The sequence below is a fragment of the Cottoperca gobio genome, chromosome 15, assembly GCF_900634415.1.
Source record: "Cottoperca gobio chromosome 15, fCotGob3.1, whole genome shotgun sequence".
Lineage (NCBI taxonomy): Eukaryota > Metazoa > Chordata > Actinopteri > Perciformes > Bovichtidae > Cottoperca > Cottoperca gobio.
The window spans coordinates 2,236,996-2,257,264 of NC_041369.1; the positions used below are offsets into that span (position 1 = coordinate 2,236,996).

The following is a 20,269-nucleotide window of genomic DNA, read 5'->3' on the forward strand; positions in this document are numbered from 1 at the left end:
CATCAGATAGTTACAAAGGGTGTTGGAAGCAGCCGATTCTGCTGGAAAGAGGGTTCCAGATGCTGTTAGGTGTCCGACAAGATCTTTGTTTGAAGCAAACTGAGGCCTTAACTTACAAACCATTGGTAGTAACTTGTTCAAAAGTCTTGTATGTGATCACAGTGCAACCCAACAGTAGCCAGCAGTGAAGCTGCAGTTTGAAGTCAGGGGGACTGATCCTTCTCTGTACTGATCATCAAGTGTCTCCTTAACCTCTTCAACTCTATGGACCTTTCAGCGGGTTCATCGCCTGCCTGTTTACACTCCTTGTACAATTTAGTCAAGACCCCAAGGTTTCCAAAATGACCATATATGTCATACACATATTCCTTTAACATGAACATGTGTATTATATGATGCACAAGACATCGAGTATTTTCCCTTTGATCCCTTTGTGCAGCCATAAAAAGTGGCATCTTGGATTTGAAAATGGACTCAGTGTAAGCATCAATGAATCTAAAGCAGAATGTATTGTGTAAAATTGTGGTACAGCTTGGAAAAATGTTTCATCTATGTTTGAAGATACTGCATTGAGAACACTTTAAATGGTTAATAAGTGACTTATACTAATGTACATTATCCATCCACTAGTAGGTCATTTCAAGCTGGATTTGAACCTGGGATGTAAGAAAAGCTACCTGAAGCAGATAGTTTAAATGTATAATGACACAGGATTTAAATGCTGTTTTGAAGGAAAATGACGGTGTTACGACCTGGTCTTACTGAAGGTGAACACACCTGACATGTCTCTTAACAATCCATTTTTGCCAGGGAAAACTGGGTACACAAGTATAGTAAGTACAGTAGGTCAACTCTGAAGCAGGAAGTGGGTCTGTCAGCTGTGATGGGTGTTCACAATGGATAGTTTGGAAAATAATTTTAACGTTCATCTTTGTTTTCTATTCAGTCAGTTTGTATAATGTGGGTGTTAATTTAATACCTTTTTAGTCAACTTTAGTCAAGTTATTAACTTTGTGTGTACATTATTATTATTATTATTATTATTATTATTATTATTATTATTACAGATAGGACTGATCGACAAAACTGCAAATAACACCCAAGTTAAATTAAACAGGAATTTCCTTTACAAATATATATATATATATAATCGATTTGAGAAATGAACGTCTCAATTTCATTCAGTTTTACTAATGACAATGCTATTGAGCAAGTAATCAATCTGGAAGTGAAGAGGGGAGAAGGTACGTGCACGCTATGAGTGCAGAACAGAATTGTGTCATTCAAGTTTTGGTTCTCAACCAATAATCTGTAGAAATGAGCGAGCAACTACTCCCAGGATTTGACTCCTCCAGCTGGAGCCTTTCTGGGTGGGGTTCACATGTTCTCTCTTAAGTCTCACATACAGGTCGGATTAATTGGAAACTCTGAATTACCTGTAGGTGTGAATGTGAATGGTGTGTTAGCCCGGAGCTAGACAGCTTGTGGGGGTGTACCATGCCTCTCACAGTGAGTGGGGATAGGCCTGAGCTGTCTGACTGTGCACAGGATAAGCTTGTGTAGATAACGGTAAAATGGATATTCCTGGCATGGAACCACGAACGGAACAGTATAAAACCTTTTGCATTTGAGCTGCAAGTGAGGTGTCCTCACGCTGCTGTCTAAATAACATCAGGCCACTTCCCAGTGTGCTCCACCGGCTTCTTCGTTAAAAATACATTAACTGTTAAAAGTACATGTATGGAAAATTGAAGCATGTTCACTCCCTCTCATGACATCAAGTGCTCAGAATCTCAACTGATCTGTGCCTGGGTTAGCTCCAATCTTGACCTAAAGAATGATTAAATGTGTCTTCTGCACAATCATTTGGCATCATGATAGGATGGACACATCAGAGTTAATGATCACTGAATAGCACATCTTTGTGTGTCGTATCGAGATGGAGATTTGATGCAGTTTTAAATCTCAAGTTATTAAAGGCTTCCAGTTCAGACGTCCCCTGAACCATTCCTTCTGTCTTCACGAAGATGTTTATAGATTGAATGCATCAGATGAAACGTAAGATATAGTCCGCTAACATGAACTCCAGTGAGATCAACCTTTTCTTTCCCACCCCAGCCCTGTGGTTTAGCAACACTAAGACACTCTCATGGGAAGAAACAAGTGAATAAGGAACTAAGTGAAAACCAACCAACCATACTGAAGTTTAATGCTGTTGCTACTGAGTGATGTTGGTGGGATTCTTTTAAATAATTTTAGTCGACTTTACTCTCAACATTGAATCTTCTTTTTCGAAATGACTCTGGAAACAGTTGAAAACACATTCCTACAGACTCTCCGTGGTGATTATTATCAAGGCTTAAGTTATGAGTTAAGTGTGAGGCCAAGAGATGTTACGCAAATCTGAGCACAGAGCAGCTGAAAGGATTCACATTCAGTGTGCCTGAGGCGCACTGGAGCTGCTGAGCTTGAAAGCTCATTCTTGACCTCAGAAATGTCCAACTATTGTCTGTAACCTCTCACATTCACACCTACAGGCGACAGAGTCACCATTTAACCTGCATGTCCGTAGACTGTTAGGAAGCTGGAGACTGACAGGGGGAGAACATGCAAACTCCTCACAGCACCCTGAACCCACTTGCTGTGAGTGCTAACCACTGCACCACCGTGCAGCACTTGGAAACACCAGTTTTGACAACATAAAAACCGTCTAAGCCCACCTACTGGCTCAGCTTTTCATCTATGACCATGAGATGTTCAAAGCTAGTAAGTGGCTCATGTAATCAGATTTCTTAGAGTTTATTGACGTCAGGGATGAAACTGATATTTACTGCCCAATAAGCTGCTTGTACAGTTAGCAGAGACCCATTTTTCACCAAGGACCCATCTTCAATCTGCAGTTCCTAACTGATGCGTGTGAGATCCTGATGACCCGTGTCCATCTGTTTAGACAAGAAAAAGACATGGGCCGCGTCAGGCAGTGTGTCACAAACTAGCAGTAAGTGTGGACATTATTCAAGAGTTTTAAGAAGAGTATCTTCGTGTCAGACTTATAATGCTGGACTCTGTCATGGTCCTTAAATTAAAAGACTGTCACAAACAAACTGAACGTGTAGTATATAAGTTAACAGGCATATTTATTTGTTTTTTAAATTATTATTAAAAGTAGCTCACATTACTGGTTGGAGGCACGAGCAGGTTTTTGATAGGTAACTTACTAACGGTGAGTAAAAATGCATTTTTCATGCAGGTCCACTGGTTTACAGCATGAGTCACATGCAGTCCTCACAGAGCAATACAAAAAAATCTATAATGAATTTGTCATTGAATTGTTTTTCTCATGCACACGAAAATGTAATTTGTTAAATAAAACATTTAAATCTTAATAACTTATTAGTTGTTTGTTAAGTACATAGCAGGCAACATCCACTCAGCTTCTTAATCTCTTTCCATGTCCAGGACTGGAGCCAGTATTTTACAAATGAGGGCTTTTGTGGATAATAATTTTTGCCTGCTTTGGTTACAAAAATAACTAGTAACCCGTTAACAGGTTGTTAAAACCTCCACATTACCTGAAATAACAGAGGTATGAGCAGCTGTCCACCCCTCTGGCATCAAGTGACCAGGATTACTGACGTGGAGCTGACTCAGATCTTCAGGTGGGACTGTCCTGTGGATTCATGGACATGGTGGTCACTTTAAAGGAGGAATAGTCAATTGCAAATGTACAATGTTAAAGGAGACATTATGCTACTTTTCAGCATAATATTTCTCTATACTTTTATTTTGGGTACTTTTATTTATAATATGTTTACATGTTGTGTACATAAAAAAAAAACCCAGCAACAACCACATGAGTCACGTGCAGTCCTCCCCATACAACAAAATCTGCAACAGAGCTGCAACAGTGTGTCACTAACACTAGTATTACAGTAACACTAATAAGCCCTCTGGCTCTGTATTCATCCCTGGACCTTTACTGATACAGCACTCTTAAAGAGTAACTTCACAGCCTTTGAAAATCTTTCAAGTTTTTGTTTTATCCAGATTGGATAGAAAGAAACATAGTTAGTCAGTTGGGTTCCTCGAGGGAGTTCCAGGGGGTCCCTAGAAAATGGGGAGTAGTTTATTTTCACTATTCCATTCGCTATAAAAGTGAGCCCAATGTGAGTAGGAGTCATAAGAGTGACTATTCTGATCATAAGTTTCACTTCCTCCATGGTTATCTTCTCAACTGTAGTTGACAAACTATTGAAACATTTTGTGCGGGAACAAAAAAAGAGTTTTCCGCACTAAAAAGACCCAGATATCCTCTTTATTTGTTGTTAAAGAATTGTTTGTCAGATTGAAATTTCAAATGCATTTTTACCCAGAACAAGGACTGTAGATTTGTACAATCTCTAACAGCAGAATTGCATTAAGAAGAGATCATTTCACAGCCATTATAGACAGGAGGAACAATACATGTACCAAAAGATGTTGCAATGTGAGTCACATAAGGAATGTGAGCGCTGTTTTAAGATGGACTTGAAAAAATATGAACCTGTCCTTTACATTTATAACAAGTTTTTCCCCATTGAACATGATTTAAGTCCCTAAAGATCCCTTGTTATTATACTAACATATTTTAAGTAACCTTCTTCTAAAATTGTTCTACATTAAATTTAAGGAATCTTGTTTTTTGACAGAAAATGCTTATACTCACCAGACAAAACAAATACTTAGGGATTATGACTGGTATATCTTCTTCCAGACAATTTTCAAGGTATATATATATATATATAAATATTAATATATATATAAATTATTATATATAACTATATATAATTTAACTATATATAATTTAACTATATATATTTAAATTTGAGCAGGTGTAATGAATTAAGCATTTCAATAAAGTTAAGAGAAAAAAAGGTGAATGGCGGTGACGCCTCTCGCTCCACCACTCGCGTCTCTTCAAAAACTATTACGTCATCACGTCACTTTGTGTGGGTCACAGTTTGGCAACATGGCGGCGCACAGGCTCTCTCCATCACTGAACAGGCTGCTGTTTGCCGTAAAGGTGAGCCGTTCACAGGTTAATGTGCAGAGCGCGAACTTGTTTAACAAACTGACAGCCGTGTGTTTACTATCAGCACGCGAATGACACGACGGCTGTTAGCATGCTAACAAAATGCTAATGACAAGTGACGTGAGGACAGACCTGAACGTTCTTGAGAGATAAAACCACATTGCTAAAATTGTGAAAAAGTTTGTTGTCAAAAGCTTGACAAGTAAATTACGGTGTCCTGCGTTTCTTTAGTTACAAAGAGTGTCTTAAATCAAGTGTGACTTTGACGTTATCTCAGACCGTACTTATGTTACGCTGGAGCTGAACATTAACACATTTAAACGATCCGGTTTAAACGATTCGAATTGTATGTTACTTGCCTTAGCAAGACTTCACTGGATCACTTACAAGTTCTTTTTGACCTGGTCCAAAAAGAACTCATGCTTGACCGGATCAGCGCACAAGGGGGCTCCTAGTACAAATGACCCTTGGGCCCCTAGCGGCCTGTCTGTAGTCCTTACACATTTAGCTGCTAAAGTAAACATAGAATGAATTATTCATTCTAATAATGAGCCTGTATACTGAGGGATGCATGAGTCAGGGCACACCGAATGGGTTGAAAACTACCTATGTTCTCTAAAAATACAGTTTGCTTCTGTTTGGATATAAATTGGTAATTTCTTTGAGGCTAACAGGAATTAATGAGCAGAATCAGAAATGGTTTTGATTAAATCTAAATGTATACCACACCCTTACACATACAACTTACAGCAACCCTAATTGAATATAATAATGAATACAATTAAAGTATATAGTCGCTGAATATAGTGTATCTGTATGTGTTTTGCAGTATACCTCGTTCCAGTCCAGCTGTTGTGCAGTGCGCGGCAACGCTCATTATTCCACTGTCTACAGTCCCACTGAAAAGGTAATGCACAGCTCTCTTCTCCTCCTCCCTGTTTGACTGTAACCTTTGACTATTCAACAAGTCGCTATTGACAATGAAGAAAATGTCCAACTTTGATCATTTTGAGGCAAGATATGATGCATATCTGACATGTGATTTCTGAAACAAAATGCCTTGCTCAGGAGTTAAGGGGTAAAGAACGTGTTTGTGTTCATTGCCAAATAGGTGGCGCGAAGAAAGTCCTTGTTGTGTCAATAGCAAACCGTGCTAATCTGTCCGCTGTTTCCTTCCACAGACCTTCGATAAGATCCTCATTGCCAACAGAGGAGAGATTGCTTGCAGGGTGAGACACACAGCTATGTACTATAAATGAAATCCAACTGAAACTGATTGATTTCTGTTGAACACATGAAGATATACACTCACTGGAGCCTGATGTTGCACCACTCCAGATGGATGAACTTGTAAAGAAAACTCCACAGGGCAGATTTTTGAACACTTTAACCACATGCGTTGCTGCTTTTTATTTATTTATTTTTTTCTGATTTTTGTTAATGGTACATTTCCACCTAAACACATCGCAACCTGTACCTGCCAGTATAATTCACAGCATTGTATGATTTGACATTGACCATAGAGGGAAGCATGAGTGTTAATGTTGTGTGTTTTCTCTTCAGGTGATCAAGACATGTAACAAGATGGGCATCCAGACTGTAGCTGTTCACAGTGATGTTGACTCCAGTGCTGTGAGTCACCATCTGTTCATCCAGTGTTTAAAAAAATTAGGGTTTTTTCCCAGGAAAGTTTTGCCAGTACCTACTCTCTTTTAAAGTGTCTGTGAACCTAAAACTGTTGTATGTCCTGAAACACCTTCTCTAAACCTAAAGCTTAGGCGACATCTGGATTCAACTTCCCTGTGTGTGTGTATCTAGGTTCATGTAAAGATGGCTGATGAAGCAGTGTGTGTTGGCCCCGCCCCCACCAATAAGAGCTACCTGAACATGGACGCCATCATGGAGGCCATCAGAGCGACTGGAGCACAAGCTGTAAGCGTTACCATAGCTCTTATTATTACATAATGTGAAAGTAATGATACACATGTGTGGGTATTCTAAACTGTCAATCATGTCGCTGCACCTCTAGCCACAGCCGTCAGTTATTGTACAGTTAGCATACACACGTGTAAACTGCTTCACTCATTCTGTGAGATTCTGGTGGTACAAAATAATTGTCTTCCTTATTCATTTATTGAATACGACCATGGCTATATACAGTTTGTTTAAAGCTTTATGTTTAAAAGCCTTTGAAACAAATCAAATAACGTTTTAAAATGTTTTCCTCTTTAAAGGTTCATCCTGGCTACGGGTTTCTCTCTGAAAACAAAGAGTTTGCAAAGCGACTGGTGAGTAATGTGTAGAATCAGGTAAACACAAACTCTTTTCTTAACACTATTGCTTTAAATGACCAGGCTCAAATGTGACTGCCAATTCCAATAGTAGTTACTAAATCATGAACAATAAACCCCAGTATTATGTTTCATCTTTTTTGAGGAAGGTGGATGATAGATTTACTAAATGCAAACATGCTGAGAGGGCAGTGGGTGGGACTTCAGCTCTTTGTTCTCTCTGTGGAATTATTATTATTATTATTATTATTATTATTATTATAAGTAATATGGTAACTTTCATTGTATTATTGCTTTGTTGCTAGGCAGCAAAGGACGTGGCATTCATTGGTCCAGACACACATGCTATTCAGGCAATGGGGGATAAAATTGAGAGCAAGCTGATCGCTAAGGCTGCCAATGTCAACACTATCCCAGGATATGATGGAGTTGTCAAGGTATGGACACACGGAACAAGAAAAAGTGCAGCAGAGGAATCATCCCTCTTCCCTATTCATTACATTTTTAAATAGTGTGGTACAAGAACATTTCTGTTCCCCACTGAGATCCATCAGCCTCCAGACGAACTATATATATTTTGAGTGCAAAATTGAAATTGAAGTGAAACAAAAACACACTATAAAAATATACAATATATCTGAATTTAAATAAAGCAGTATTTAAGGAAATTACAATACAAATATGAAATAATACTATAAAAATATTAGCAATATATCCGTATGAAAGAGCTGTGCCGTTGAATGGTAGTTTGTGCATAATTGTCCAAGGAATGTGCAAAGGTTGTGTAAAGTATACAAATCATATGCAATGTACAGAGAGAGTGCAAGTCTCTAATATTGCATCCACATTTCCCTCACTTGCATCTTTTCCTCGGTCTCTCCATGCATCCCCGATGGGAGGGACTAAGACGCAAAGAAACCATGCGAGGAGAGGAAATGTGTTTTTTAGAGAAATGAGACGTTCTGACAGCTGAGCCGTCAGTCTGTTGTGTCTGCACACATGTGCACTGTACTGATATTAATAAAGACACACAGTCATCACTGGAACAGCAGCAGCAGCAGGTACCTGTCTAACAAATACCTGCACATGAATAACAACCTGCAGTCTGTCTTTATACAGATGACTGTGTCCTGCTGAGACACAGGGACCACTTCTACAGGCAGAATGCATCTATATTATTTATGCATTATTTGTGTCTGTATGTATTGATATTCTGATTGTGAACTCATTATTTAATAACCAAGAATATGATTATGGTGTCTATTAAACACTGGACATTTTTTATTAGTTTAATGTTTCAGGGAAAATATGTAATTCATATGAAACCCGACGCTCAGGAATAATCAGCCGATAAATATGAATAAATTGTGTCCTTACTAAAAGTTAATGGGAGAAATAACAGATCATGAAAAGAAAAATCTTTCTTATAAATGAAGAAAGTTGTTTGTCGTCCGTTTTGTTGTTTGGATCAACAATTAACAGATTTAACAGGTGAATCAGAAAACAAAGAGTTTAATCTGTTCTCTGTCTTCACTGCGTATGAAACTCCAGTGATGTTGAAATGTATCAGATCATCAGATGCAGCGTCCAATCAGTGACTGGTATCCAGTCAGGGGGCGTGTCCGCTGGAAAAAGACTTCAGTGATCCTAAGGAAAATCAAGGAAGTATCAAATAAGAGACTTGGGATACACTCATAGTCCCAGAGATGTGTGTTTAAAGTAACGTTATGTAATAATGGGCTCATAGAGGGAAAACACCCACCGGAGCTTTGGTCATAGTGGGGTTTTTTCCCCCCCAATTGGCCACAAAGGCCAACAATTCCACACTCAAAATCGAACTTGGACAAGGCACATAAAGGTGAGCGTTATGCTTTATTGGAAGGGTTTTTAAACGGTGAGAAAATACAAGAGAAAATACTTTTAAAGGTGAGGAGTAACTTGTGGGTTTGGCAAATGCATTTCTGGTTCCATTTATCCCCTCCGATAAAGTGTAGCATACAGCTTATAAAGGTTTGCTATGGCAAGCCTGTACTGTGCAGGAGAGTCCCAAACAAAACAAGTTACTGTGTTTCCAGACTAATCCATTATCCAAGTCTAAATCCAGTGCTATGCCAGTGTTCTACTTCACCCACAACCTGAGGGATGCAATCAAAACAACACAACATTTAATCAAGAAATGTAACCGCTTCAAAAATGTGAACATTATTGCCATTGTGTGAATAGTACGGTGACAAGTCAGTTCAAAGTATGGACGACATAGTTGCCAGTGTTTGATTCATCATCAGTAATCACAAACCTCTCTGTGTCAGACGGCTGAGGAAGCTGTGAAGATCTCACAGGAAATCGGTAAGTCATCCCTTTTCTTTGGTTGACTACAGCCGTGTGTGTGTGTGTGTGTCTTTACTTTACATAACTCTGTTTGCATGTAGTACAGCTGTTTGCCACTTTTGTAATTTGCATTGTTGGATATATATTTTAGAAGATTGCAAGTGGACTGGACGTACTCTGATGTTCATGCATCACTGGGGGACATGTGGTTAAAGCAAATGCACCTTTTTTAGTGGCTTTTTCTTTGTGTTGTTGCTAGGCTACCCAGTGATGATCAAAGCCTCTGCAGGAGGAGGCGGGAAAGGAATGAGGGTTGCTTGGAATGATGAGGAGACGAGGTATTGCATTGCTCTGTTTCTGTCACGCCCTTAATGTACACTATTGAACCATCTACTATTTTTTTAAAACACTTTATTGATGCCTAACTGAAGGCCGATGCACACCTTTAAAATTCTTGTAGATGGTGTAGGAGGAAAAGTCTAAAAGCAGGAGAAGAGGGAATGACTGGGAATTGCCCCTTCCTCTTACTTATTATTGAACAGGGCAACAGTCTAAACTAAAAGTAGGGCAGTTACTCTGTTCTACATTTACTGAATGTGTTACTTAAATGACTTAAACTGCAAAACCTTCTATTGCAAATAGTAGCACAAGGACTACTACAGAGTACAATAACTACTCCTGCAGCTTATTTTTGACTTGAACTGTTTGAAATGCTTCTAATTCAACAACGTCAGTTTATGCTGCTGAAGTTACTTCAGCTTGTTATTCTTCCCCTTCAACTCCCTGCTGCTCCACTGTCTACTCCTACCTCCTACTTGCACTGCTACGACGGACCAGTGGAAAGAGTGACTTTCTACCTGTGTGTCTGATGCAACATTTGTGTGTTTGTGCACTGTTGCAGGGAAGGTTTCCGCTTCTCGTCCCAGGAGGCAGCATCCAGCTTTGGAGACGACCGGCTGCTCATTGAGAAGTTCATAGACAACCCCAGACACATTGAGATACAGGTATAACCAGTGGTGGAAGTAACTAACTACGTTTACTTAAGTACTTTACTTAGGTAACTATACTTGAGAATTTCCATTTTATGCAACTTTATACTTCTGATCTACTTACTCTACTACATTTGTCTGACAGCTTTAGCTAAATATCACATTACAATTTTTCATACCGTCATGTATCGCTGTATTTATCTCTTTATTTTTGAATGTTTGTGATAAACTGAAGGTTCCTTTATGTGTTAAGAAAATCCTCCTTCTTTTTAAACTAAAGTCTTTAAAAATGCTCTTGGATCAGCAGGAAAGCGCATCATCAGCTTGGTGACAGCGACAAACATACAATGATCTTATAGAATATGATGCATTGCTGTAGATTAAACTACACAAAAGTGTACAAAGGAGTGACAATTAGCACAACTGTAAACCTCTAGAGCAGTAAAATGCACATTAATGCAACAGTTATATTAATCCAAATATAGCTATTGTGACAAAAGTAAAAATAATCAGTGAAGAGAACAGAATACTGTTTGTCTTGTAGGTGCTGGCTGATAAACATGGTAATGCTCTGTGGCTCAATGAGAGGGAATGCTCCATCCAGCGGAGGAACCAGAAGGTGGTGGAAGAAGCTCCCAGGTGTGTGAGAAACTCTGTCTGCTCTCTGCATGTGGTTGTTTTAAATCAACTTGCTCTTTGCACAAGAAGGTCAGGAAAGCTGTGATCAGCAGCACTCGTGTTCTTCCAGCAGAGTTGCAGCCAACCAGTAGCCATCATCGCAGACTCCTATAATGTTGTAGTGCTCTTGATTCAGTAAAACTGTGATGCATAGGAAAACAATTAGTTGAATTATTTTGCTTATTTGGATCTCATCTACTCGGTTGTATTAATTTGTTTGGAAGTATTATTTCCAAAGTGTCAGTAGGCATGACTCTAAAGACATCGTTACAATGGATTAAACCAGGGGTCGGGAACCTATGGCTCTTTCGATGACACGTTATGGCTCACAGACAATTTTGAGCTGACATTTTTTAACATGATTAACAAGTAATAAATAATTATACTGTGTCATTTTAAAGTAAAACATTTAGCAGCGGCTTTAGTTTTAGTTCTCCCCTCTCCTTTCCTCCGCTGTGTGTGTGTATGTGTGTGTGTGTGTGGGGGGCGGAGCCCTGCCCTTTGCGAAACAGCTGAGGAGAAACTGCGCAAAGCAAGCAGTCCAGGGGTGTCAAACTCAATCACAGAGAGGGCCAACATTAAGGCATCGTTTCGGGGGTGAAGCTTGGAAACTGCAGCGCCCACAGAGTCATACTTTGCTTTGAGTGTGGCGTTACACTGGAGCTCAATCAGCTCCATTTGGATGTTCACATGTGCTGTTTCCACGTCAACTGCAAACGGATTGCTGAGCAGTTCCTGCGCAGTCGGGAACACAGAGATGGTTTGTCAGTGTTTGGAAACATGTAGTGACCAAAGTTTCCTTCTGCATCCAGATCTCCCACAGGCAGCTCGACATGCATCATACATGTCCGTGATCACACGGCCCTGAAGCTGCAGGTTTAGCAGTGAGATGCTTCGTTATGTCGCACAAACAGTCCAGCTCACATCGACACTTTTCGTCCCAGAGATCTGTGCTGTGTTTCCCTTTGCTTCCAAAAACTGGCAGATTTCCTCACGCAACTCGAAAAATCTATTCAACACATTTCCTCGACTCAGCCATCGCACCGCCATGTTCAGAATGTATCTCCTCAGGAAAAGACTTACATGGACTCTTATAAAGTTTCCTGTCTGTGTCACGGTGCTTATTACATGTTCCATCTCCAGAGCTTCCTGGTGCTCTTTTCATCACATCGCAGGCTCCGTCTGTCGTCAGTCCCGTCAGTTTGTCCCGGGGCAGTTTAATTTCTAACACTGATAGCGCTTTTGTCACGGCAGACACCCGGACAACACTCAGCACTTGAGAGATGGGGAGGGCTGCAAATTCTCACATTTGTTTTTAGTATGTATCCATAAAGATAGAAGGTTTGTTGAATATCAAGCTGTAGAATTAGTTTGTATTTGCACCACTGAGTTGAGTCTTTAGTGTCGTGTCCTCTCAGCACTTTCCTGGACCCAGTGACACGGCGGGCGATGGGTGAGCAGGCAGTGCAGCTGGCCAAGGCTGTGCAGTACTCCTCTGCCGGCACCGTGGAGTTCCTGGTGGATTCTAATAAGAACTTCTTCTTCCTGGAGATGAACACACGACTACAGGTGTGTGTGTGTGTGTGTGTGTGTGTGTGTGTGTGTGTGTGTGTGTGTGTGTGTGTGTGTGTGTGTGTGTGTGTGTGTGTGTGTGTGTGTGTGTGTGTGTGTGTGTGTGTGTGTGTGTGTGTGTGTGTGTGTGTGTGTGTGTGTGTGTGTGTGTGTGTGTGTGTGTGTACACAGTTCTCTAAATAATATCTTTAGCCTTATTTCACTTCTAAGATCCTTTCAGAAACAAGAGGTTATTTTTCATGTGTTGAGTAAAATGGAAGAAAGCCACAAAAAGAAATATCAGTTGTAATGATTCCACGAGTGCTTAGTGTGTATTTACTGAAGGAATCTGCAGTTGAAGCCAGTCGGCAGAGCTTAGTTAATGAGCCATAAATAATACATAATAAACCCTTTCATATAAAATGGAGGTGTGTTCAGAAGATGCAGAGTGTTGAAACATGTCTCGCACTAAACACAAGAAAAGAAATGAAATAAACGGTGTTGTGTATATAATGCGTCCTATAGTTTTTCAGCTATTTCACCTTTTTATTGGACAGTTGACAGTGAAGCTTAGACAGGAAACGAGTGAGAGAGGAGCAGGACATGCGACGACGGTGGAGCCGGAATAAAACGGTGGACCATGTGGTTTTATGAGCTGCAGACATTCAGCTTCCAGGGCTGCAACTCAATGATCATTTTAATGTGAAGTAAGACGCTATATGTTCCACCTTAATGTCCATTTCACACATTTCACAATGCACTTTTCTATAGTACTAGCGTATAATATTATTATTATTATTATTATTATTATTATTCTATGGAGAGCTGCAACCAAGCCTCCCCCTGGACAGGGGATGTTGAGGTTCACGGGTTTCCAAACAGAAAGATGTTTTGAACTCAAAGCCTCCTTACAAGCCTTCTATGGAGCTGCAGCCACATCTCATCAGGACGTGGAGTAAAGCAATCTTTAACCATCTCCATGACAACTGAGCAGACTCACCTGCTGATGAAGAGTCTAAGATGTGTCTGAAATACCTGGAAAAGGCCAGTAAGGGTTCCTTGAGCTTCCTGCCAGACTAGCACACTTTTAGTTTGCTTGCAGAAACTGTATCTTCTCTGTTTAACCTCTGACCCCAGGTGGAGCATCCAATTACAGAGTGTATTACTGGCCTGGACTTGGTGGAGCAGATGATCCGGGTTGCCAAGGGTTACCAACTGCAGCACAAACAGGAAGATGTCCCAATAAACGGCTGGGCCATTGAGAGTCGCGTCTATGCTGAGGTGTGTGTGTGTGTGTGAGAAGTAATGATTGTGGTATGTGGGTGTAATAACATTATCGAAGTGGTTTTACAAACATGTAACAATGTGTTAAGTATAAAATTGGAACGTTTGAAAGACAAGTCGGGGGGGGGGGGGGGCGGGGGTATGAAGTAGGATTAGATGAAAGTGTTTCCATTTGAAACATTTAAACCTTTGGTAACCTTCTTCTGCTACCGTTGTGAGTGAAACTTGAAGATTCAGTGTCCGTCTGTCTCCTGTTTGTTCTCTTAGGATCCCTACAAGTCTTTTGGTCTTCCCTCCATCGGACGGCTGTCTCAGTACCAAGAGCCACTCAACCTGGGCAATGTAAGAGTGTCTGCCTGAGAGGGTTTATGAGAGTCTGAAAGCGTCACAGTGCAAGATGTTCGTGTATCACACAACCACATCCTACAGAACACATTAGAGCTGCTCTCAAACCCTGTACTTTATCATTTCACCGGATTAGATTTTTTTCCAAATGATGTTCTCCTCAAAAACAATCTACTCTGCAAGTGTCCTGCCAATATGAGCGTTTTCTCTTCTGCTCCTCGCTCTGTCAGGTCCGTGTGGACAGCGGCATCCAGGAGGGAAGTGACATCAGCATCTACTATGATCCCATGATCTCAAAGGTGGTGATTGAAAATATAATGGATTTGCAAATTGTGTGATTCTTATTTTTAGGAACAGAAAGACTATTACAGAATCCCCCCATTCCACAAGGGTTTATGTTTCTGCAATAACTTCCTGTGATATATTTGTAGTTGGTTACCTATGGAGCTACGCGAGCTGAAGCCCTCGCCAGGATGGAGGATGCTCTGGATAACTATGTCATCAGAGGTACACCTCTTGATCTTCACACTCTTGACTGTCAGCTCAGACACACAGTCACCTTTTAAATGGACTTTAGCTTATTTTTCTTTCTGTAATGAAGTTTGGTCATCTTCTCTCCAGGTGTGACCCACAACATTCCCCTCCTGCGGGAAATCATCACCCACCCCCGCTTTATCTCTGGTGACATCAGCACCAACTTCCTGCCGGAGGTTTACCCCGACGGCTTCAACGGTCACCAGCTGAAGATCGACAAACGCAGGGAGCTGTTGGCCTCGGCAGCAGCGCTCTACATCACTGCTCAGCTCCGCTCTCAGAAGGTCCTGGGTAACCTGAGGTGAGGCCAGCAAGCGTGATGTTGTGGGGTTACTGGAGCGTAATCTGCTACAGGGGGGCCCGACGGTCAATTAACCTCTTCTATAATGTTAAAGTTAAAAACGCTGAGTAATACCAGCTTTGCATGGGCTCCACTCTTACAATTATTTTTATGAACATCTAAGTAAAAACTTAAGGGGCACAGTAATAAAAATAACACATACAGTGTGCACAAGATTCAGGAACAAGAATATAAATAAGAGTTCTAAATATAAGATGTACTTGGGACCAACAAAGGACAAAATTGTGGTAACATAGTAAAGTTGTTTAGGTAACACGGTTGAAAAGAATCATAAAAAGTGTAAAATGTCATCCATAGAATGCCACCCATAAGGTGTTACTGCTCCAGAAGAAGATGCTTTGGCCCCTGAAAAGTGTGTGTGTGTGTGTGTGTGTTTTTGCAGGGTGTCCTCCACTGCTATGGATTGTAGCCGCTGGGAGCTGTGTGTGCAGCTGGAGGAGCGATGGCATTCTGTGGAAGTCACCAAATCAGGAAACGTTTATACTGTGAGTATTTAATATGCATCCAGGAACAAATGCAATAAATGAATATCGATGGGCAACTGAAGCATCAGGAGAAGAGAGTAATCATTAAAGTTGGGATGCTATTTATGTGGACGGTTGATTAAAACATTATCATGTTATCAACTGTGTCAAAACCCAAGCTCACATCCCAGAGGGTAACATGGAGATCAGTCAGCAGGGAATGATGTAACAACAGGAAGTCTTTGGCTCCCATCAGAACAATCTGTGTTTGTCTCTGTAGGTGGAGGTGGAGGGAGGAAAGGTGGAAGTCAGTGGACAGTGGAACCTGGCCTCCCCACTGCTACCACTCACCATCAACGGCACACACAGGATGCTACAGGTAACACACACACACACACACACACACACACTTTCTATGTCTATAATAAGTTTGGGCAGATATAAAACATTACAAGCTGGTTATGAATCACATACATGGTTATTCTTGGCTTTAAGTAAAGGGAACAAATATCATAAATGTCAGTTAGTGACAAACAATTATACATTATTATGATACTTAACCTTATTTAAGTTATTATAAAAGTGTATGCAGTGTTTCTTATTGTCATAAAGCATTATGAATTATGAGTGCTCATAATTGCTTTATAATGCGTTATAGATGAGGGCGTTTCCCAGCATAGGAAGTGCTATCTTATATTCTATAAGTATATCTGCTTTAGCTCACACTAAGAGCTGAAAGCAGATTAATAGAAACAATGAGCTGTAGAGATTAGAGATGTAGTGCAGATGATATTTTGACTTTTGTTTTAGTGTCTGTCCAGAGATTCTTCAGGGAAGATTGTTCTGCAGTACCTGGGCACAGCGGTAAGGTTGCATGTCTACATGAAATTGTAATTCCACTTTATCACACAGGCTGCTGTCTCTAGTCCTCAGCGGGCTGTAGTGCAGTGTTAGCTTCCACACTGTTATTGTTAAACTGTAGCAGAAACCATTTCCTCTTGATCTTATTGCATTACAAGACACTTCTTTCCTGCGTTTCTTATTCTTTGTTATTTTAATTTAGTTTAAGGTTCGCGTTCTGTCCAAGTTGGCTGCAGAGTTGAACTCCTACATGCCAGAAAAGGTTCCAGAAGACACCAGCAGCATCCTGCGGTCACCGATGCCAGGCGCAGTGGTGTCTGTGTCCGTCAACCCCGGAGACACGGTAACACGTCCCGATATGTAACAAGTCCCGCAGTCAGCTTCCAAAATATGGTGGGAAACCTTGGTTTAACTTTCACTATGTAGTGTACTGAATACATACCTGTGGTCAGAGCATATATAATGGAGCGTGCAGGAGGAACGACATGACGCGGAGTACACAGCACATAACTACTGATTTTCTTGCCGTTCCTTAAGTTTGTCTGTTGATTTCAGCGTCAGGTTCTTACCGACGGGTTCACTAATCTTGTCTTCTCTCCAGGTAGACATCTTCGTTGGTGTCATCGTGTAAATGACCCATTTTCTTCATACTTGTGTGTGTGTGTGTGTGTGTTGTGTGGTGTGTGGTGTGTGTGTGTAGGTTGCAGAGGGTCAGGAGATCTGTGTGATCGAAGCCATGAAGATGCAGAACAGTTTGACTGCTGCCAAGCAAGGAAAGGTAACCATATGAAACACTGTCAGTGGAGCTACTGTTAATAACTCGGTAACTTATGGTATCTAGTTAAGAGGTTATAAGGTGTGTGTTGCTAAGATCAGTGCATCCCTATTAATGAATATAAAGGCCACAGAATAGTGGCTGCTACAGTAATTGGGCAACGAGTTGATAAATATTCATGGACGCATACATATTTATTAAACCTAAAATAATAACTGTGTGTGTGTGTGTGTCCTCCTGCCCTCCAGGTTAAGAGTGTCCACTGTAAGCCAGGGGAGACGGTGGGAGAGGGAGACCTGCTGGTAGAGCTTGAATAAGATTCTGATGTGTGACATCAGGATGAGCCTTACTCCCCTCTGTGTCCGGAGGAAGATCCACAGTGACAAACACACTGGACATTAACAGAAGCTGGATTTACTTGCTCGTGGTTAGTCTCCAGAGTGGCCCCCACTCAGCAGAGTGCAGTTCCCTGATGGTGACTCAGAGCCCAGCTGTATCAGCAGAGTCTTCTGCACATGTCACACTCATTCATGTTGCTTGTTGAGATGCAGCTGTGTTGTAAAAAACCCTCTTGTAAATCTTTCCACTCTGCTTCTGTTTTGTGTGTTTTCTAGACCTGATTGTTAGTTTTTTGTTAATCAGTTCAACATCTACATTACAGAAAATGTTTTTCTCATTTTACAATTATGCTGTCTTGCCTTCCAGGTAGTTTTGGTTTATGTGCCAAGGTTTTGCGATATCTACATAGGGAATGTCTGCTGCTCTTCCCAACGTGACCTTTTGGTTTGGAAGCTGCTGATGAGTCTTGCCAATGCAATTGTTCTGTGATTTGAGAACCAAACATAAATTGTATTGGAGTGGAGGCAGAAATCTTAGAGCTGCAACAGGGAAAACTAAAACTGTGCAGCTTGATGCCACTCGAGGGGAGTCGGGAAAAATGTCTGTAATCCAGTTGAAAAGAGTCTACATACAACTAATAAAGTGCTCCTTCTTTTCAACATAAAGTAACTCACTGAACTGTGTGTGTGTGTGTGTGTTCACGTGATCTTCTACCCTCACGTACCCTCTGATATATCTTTTCCAAATTTAATTTGGATCTGTTTCTGTAAAATAATAAAACATGAAAACTTTAAAGGGGAATTAATTTTTATTGGCATATCAACCACAAAATGTGTGTGTGTGTGTGAGGAAATAAAGACTCGAAGTCCTGATTTAGTTATTTTTCACCAAATTATTTTAATCTGCTTCTAATCTAAAATGTTAGTAATACTATTTTTTTATTTAGCTAACAATTAGTGTCAATTGCACTGATGTAATTTGTGAGGACCCAATCAGTGGAAGCAGCTGCCATCACGCCTGTGCACCGTGGTCATCACCTGAATCTGACTTCACATGAACTTACTTTAACGTTTTAATGACATTACAACAGCCAATACACCGACTTCATCTGTGTTTCTCTGTCACTTCAAAAATAGCACACAAGGCAAAATGAAAGGTACAACCAGGGGAGCCGGTCCTCCTGTCGCCCTCAGTTATAATAGTTTGTGTAGCTGCTGTCTTAGTCCCATCTCTCCATTGGCTTCTTCCCGGTTTGGTTTGCTTTGTCTTTGTAATCATTTCCCTTTTAGCTGTGTAAAATAAAGATATTTTTAGTAATTAGTCATGTGTAGTGTCCCTTCCTTTGTCCAGCCATGATCTGGTTTGTGACAATACCAAAACATCTGCCTTTAAACACTTTCACTCTGTCAGGATCGTTGATGTACTGATTTTGTTTGTGGTTGTTTTCAATCGAGGACTCAATCTCAGACGATGATAAAATCCACTCACTGCTGTGAAGGCTGATATTTTGGTTAATAAAGCTTGCATTAAAAAAAACTGATGACCAGTAAACTGTCTGCCTCTCAGCTTTAAAAACATTACTGTAGACTGACAAGCACGTCTTATTCAAAACCAATACATCATGTATACCTTATGTACGCAGCCAGCGTGGAGCACTTTGCCAGCTGATCATTTAAAGCTGACATGAAAATGTGGACCAAACTGTCTAACTTGTCAGATTTAACACAAGATGCATTGAATTAAATCAACAAATGATTGTTTCACTCAAACTGATATAAATACGTAATTTTTCAGTCCGTTCTTCACAGGCTCATCTGGATGAGAACTTGTGGCCAAATGTAGAAGGGCTCACACACTGCAGTATATTTTAGATCTGTAATAAATAGATAAAGTGAACTGAAGTGTGTTGTAGCATTACAAATAAATTCAAAGACTATAGTGATACATGTTGAAACACTACATTGTTCGTGTTATATTTTTTTAAGCTCATTGCCGTATGAGTATGAGTTTTCTTGGAAACAAAAGTAACAGAAGTTGTTTTGGAATGTGTATCAAGTGTTTTGGTTGCATGAGAACATTTTGAATGTGACATTGACTGTCGTACTGCATGTTGAGAACTGTGTGAGGAGTTTTGAAAAAACTAAATGCGGCCCATCACTGTCACAATTCCTTAGTTTGCATTATGTGCAGGTCATTGTGAATACAGATCTGGAGTCTGATCTAGCATGAGTTCCACTGTGTTCTGCTATGTATTTCTGCAGCAAAGTCTTCTTGAGTTTTGGGCCTGTAATGTGAGCTTAATGGGTATCGAACCCTGCTGCTTTTCTGGGGCAGGAACAAGTTGATGCTGGGAAACAGGACAGGGGTGTATCCTGACAAGTGGACACATCAACATGCC

The 20,269-nt window shown here is 40.5% G+C and overlaps 2 protein-coding genes across 2 annotated transcripts in view; both read left to right on the forward strand.

Moving 5' to 3' along the window:
* LOC115020017 (zinc finger protein ZIC 4-like) overlaps positions 1-1,137 on the forward strand; it is a 9,121-nt gene extending 7,984 nt beyond the window's left edge. The window contains exon 2 of the mRNA XM_029449842.1: positions 1-1,137. This exon is cut by the window's left edge and continues 1,307 nt beyond it. The gene's annotated coding sequence lies outside the window, so the exon portion shown is untranslated.
* A 3,799-nt stretch (positions 1,138-4,936) lies between these two features.
* On the forward strand, positions 4,937-18,549 carry pcca (propionyl-CoA carboxylase subunit alpha). Its single transcript, XM_029449212.1, has 23 exons — positions 4,937-5,062; positions 5,901-5,978; positions 6,253-6,300; positions 6,635-6,703; positions 6,890-7,003; positions 7,306-7,359; positions 7,668-7,799; positions 9,672-9,708; positions 9,950-10,028; positions 10,592-10,694; positions 11,224-11,318; positions 12,776-12,926; positions 14,046-14,189; positions 14,460-14,534; positions 14,768-14,836; positions 14,969-15,044; positions 15,159-15,372; positions 15,815-15,917; positions 16,177-16,275; positions 16,707-16,760; positions 16,960-17,100; positions 17,458-17,535; positions 17,781-18,549. Exons 1-23 carry the CDS (start codon positions 5,009-5,011, stop codon positions 17,847-17,849), a joined length of 2,136 nt encoding a protein of 711 aa, XP_029305072.1. The 5' UTR covers positions 4,937-5,008; the 3' UTR covers positions 17,850-18,549.
* Positions 18,550-20,269: the final 1,720 nt, after the last annotated feature.